Source organism: Cricetulus griseus, unplaced genomic scaffold (assembly GCF_003668045.3).
Source record: "Cricetulus griseus strain 17A/GY unplaced genomic scaffold, alternate assembly CriGri-PICRH-1.0 unplaced_scaffold_294, whole genome shotgun sequence".
In the NCBI taxonomy this organism is placed as follows: Eukaryota; Metazoa; Chordata; class Mammalia; order Rodentia; family Cricetidae; genus Cricetulus; species Cricetulus griseus.
This window is the reverse complement of record NW_023277024.1, coordinates 15,793-18,870: the sequence shown is the minus strand read 5'-3', so window position 1 is coordinate 18,870 and position 3,078 is coordinate 15,793. Positions and strand designations below refer to the sequence as shown.

The following is a 3,078-nucleotide window of genomic DNA, read 5'->3' as shown; positions in this document are numbered from 1 at the left end:
GGTGGGATCTTTGTGATTGAGACACTTGTAACAGTGCTCATGGGTTCACCTCCTCACCCCTTCTCTTTAGAAGTCTCAGGCTCTGTTCAGTGAGATGCAACATTCATGGCAGCCACAGTGAGCTAAGAGATTGCTTTCATACAGACATGAGCTATCCATGCTGGATTGTATAAACTCTGGCTTCCAGAGGAAGTTGGTGGTTTTCTTTTTACTAGTGCAAACCTCAGTGCACAGTGGATTTAAGAGGCTATGTTCCTTTTGTGAAGGAAGTAACTGTAATGAAGATCCAATGTTGTATTCATGTACATAAAACACAGAAAAGTCCTATATCTGTAGATACCAACAGCAAGCGATTATAATGGGGTTTGTCACACAGTACCAAGTTCATATTTTCATAGTTGGGGATGAATGTTCACGTCAGCGGTTTTGGAAGATCTAACCAGTAGGCATGATTTTCTCTTCTGAGTACTACGGGGACATATTGCAGACCCAGTACATACCTTTGTTCTGTGTAATTGAAAATATTATGTATTTTACAGGTTTATGTAGATATCATTTCATTTGGATTGTATTTAGGCAAGTGGACAGCATTAGTGAACTTTTCCAGGTGTGAATAACACTACATTAGAAAAAAGAAGGCAAAAGTTTTCCTCACTGTAATTGTGATATTGAGGCAATTTTAACATTTATTGAATGCAATTTTAGGCAAAATTATTTTTATACAATCCACATTGTTGTCTTTAGGTAATTGTGTTTTATACTTATGTGATTATGGTCTAAAAATATTTCAGGATATCACAGGATTGTTTGCAAACACATAGAAGGATTTTTTAAATGGAACAGAGAAAAGAATGAACATGCGATTTTAATATGATTAGTTTTTCTTTGCTAGCAGGATGTATTTTAATTGGTGTAAAAGTGTTGCATGCTTTCTGATCATTATTACCCTATTTGCTCTATATGTTTTCAATCCTGCTATATCTTTCTTTTTCCATTTTTTACTTAAATTAGAAACAAGATTGTTTTACATGTCAATCACAGTTCCCTCACCCTCCCTTCCTCCCTTGCCCCCCTCACTAACACCCTACCTATCCCATAAACTTTCTCCTCCCCAGGGAGGGTGAGGTCTTCCATGGGGGTCTTCAGACTCTATCATATCCTTTGGGGTAGGGCCTAGGTCTTTCTTTTGCCATTGGTAGAATCTGGGGAATCTGGGATGGCTTAGTGTGTAAAGGTAACTGCCTTCTAGCTTGGCAGTTTCTAGGCTTACGTAGTTAAAGGGGAGACAAACATCCAGTGAAGGTCCTCTAACACACACTCTCTCTCCCACTGAGTCTCTCTGTGTTTGTGTCAGTCTGTCTGTATTTATCTCTTACTAAAGTATGATTAATTGTCTTAACAGTCTCACAAATGGAACCTTGGATGCAAGGCAGCAACAAATTTAAACGGAATATTGATTATGAGGCATTGTGCAATATGCCAACTCAAAATGAAGGACCCTATAGATTTGACATACTACCACAATCAACCTGCTATCAAATTCAGGAATCTTCTTATGAAAATGACACAGTTTCTGATTCCTCAACAATGAAATGTTCTGGTTGCTGAGAAACACAATATTTAACATGGCATGAAGACAGTACTTCTTCATATCTATCTAGAGATGTCTGGGTCTCACATTAAGTAATAATCACACAAATTAAACAGAATGATATCAACAGACCTGGCCATGGGGATCATATTCGTGTCCCAGATTACAATGGGAATGATGGGGAACTCAGCCTTGTTTTGCTGTTTCATCATCAATGAATTCTCTGGGGTCAGAGCCAGGCCTACAGACCTTATTGTCAAAAGCCTGACCTGTGCTAACTTCATGGTTCTGCTCTGTAAAGGAATCCCTCAGACAATGGCTGCTTTTGGTTGGACATATTTTTTAGATTCCATTGCATGTAAACTTGTCTTTTACTTTCATAGAGTTGCCAGAGGAGTATCCCTTGGGTCCACAGCCCTCTTAAGTTTCTTCCAAGCCATCATGATCACCCCAAGGAATGCCAAGTACAAACACTTCAAAGCAAGCGCCTACAATGTCATTGGACCTTCTGTCAACATGTGTTGGTCCCTGCAAATGGTGTTAAATGCCTTCATTCCTGTGCTAGTGACAGACCTGGGGGATGGAAAAAACTGCACTGATTTTCGTGATTTGCTATACTGTGCTGTGGCCAAACCTCACAATCTAACGTATGCCTTATATGTTATCTTATTGGGCTCCTCTGATGTCATGTGTTTGGTTCTCATGATATGGGGCAGTGGTTCCATGGTGCTCGTCCTGCTGAAGCACAAGCAGAGGGTCCAATACATGCATAGAGTTCTGTGTCCTAAATCATCTCCCGAGACCAGAGCCACCCAAACCATCCTTGTCCTAGTCGGCAGTTTTGTGCTCCTTTATTCAACATCTGGCATCTTAACCATGTGCTTAACTTTTGTAAACGGAACCTCTCGGGGGCTGGTCCATGCCAGTGTAGCCACAGCTGCTTGCTTTCCAGCATTGTGCCCCTTTCTTCTCATCAAACACTACACCCTAGTTACCAGGCTCTGCTAATAACAAACAACATATGTTACACGTCAGAGAGTCCTAACATTTATAGCCTGCCCTCTTTCTATTCTTTTTGTTCTAATGTGTTCTATCATTTTATCATTACTTACTTACTTACATTTCATCTCGAATCTGGAAAAAACCTAAGTACGGATGTAAACTTTAAAACTGGTACAATATTTTTTCAATCAGATCATTGTCAGTAATGAAGTATCAACATTGGAGATGTTTGCATCATAACCATTTCGGGCTTTCATTATGAGAGTGCACCTTAATCAATGATGCATCGTGGGGGCGGGGGCTTGTGTGTGAATTTTATTTAGTTGTGGAGAAAAAAACAAATTTTCAGTAAAATGCATGTTGCTTGAAAAAAATAACATGCTTCCTCACCTATGTATATTCTGCTCTATGGCTGCTAGATAAATATTTAAATGTGGGATTAAATACAAGATATACACTGCTAAGTAGAAGGGTACTATATGCTC

At 39.4% G+C, this 3,078-nt stretch overlaps 1 protein-coding gene across 1 annotated transcript; it reads left to right on the top strand.

The window, feature by feature from the left end:
• Positions 1-1,708: 1,708 nt before the first annotated feature.
• On the top strand, positions 1,709-2,599 carry LOC113839070 (vomeronasal type-1 receptor 4-like). The gene has a single exon (XM_027434530.1). The coding sequence runs from the start codon at positions 1,709-1,711 to the stop codon at positions 2,597-2,599; it is 891 nt and encodes a 296-aa protein (XP_027290331.1).
• Positions 2,600-3,078: the final 479 nt, after the last annotated feature.

Bases quoted from the DNA above. Each gene is read 5' to 3' on its own strand.
- LOC113839070 (XM_027434530.1), top strand. From the start codon at position 1,709: ATGATATCAACAGACCTGGCCATGGGGATCATATTCGTGTCCCAGATT.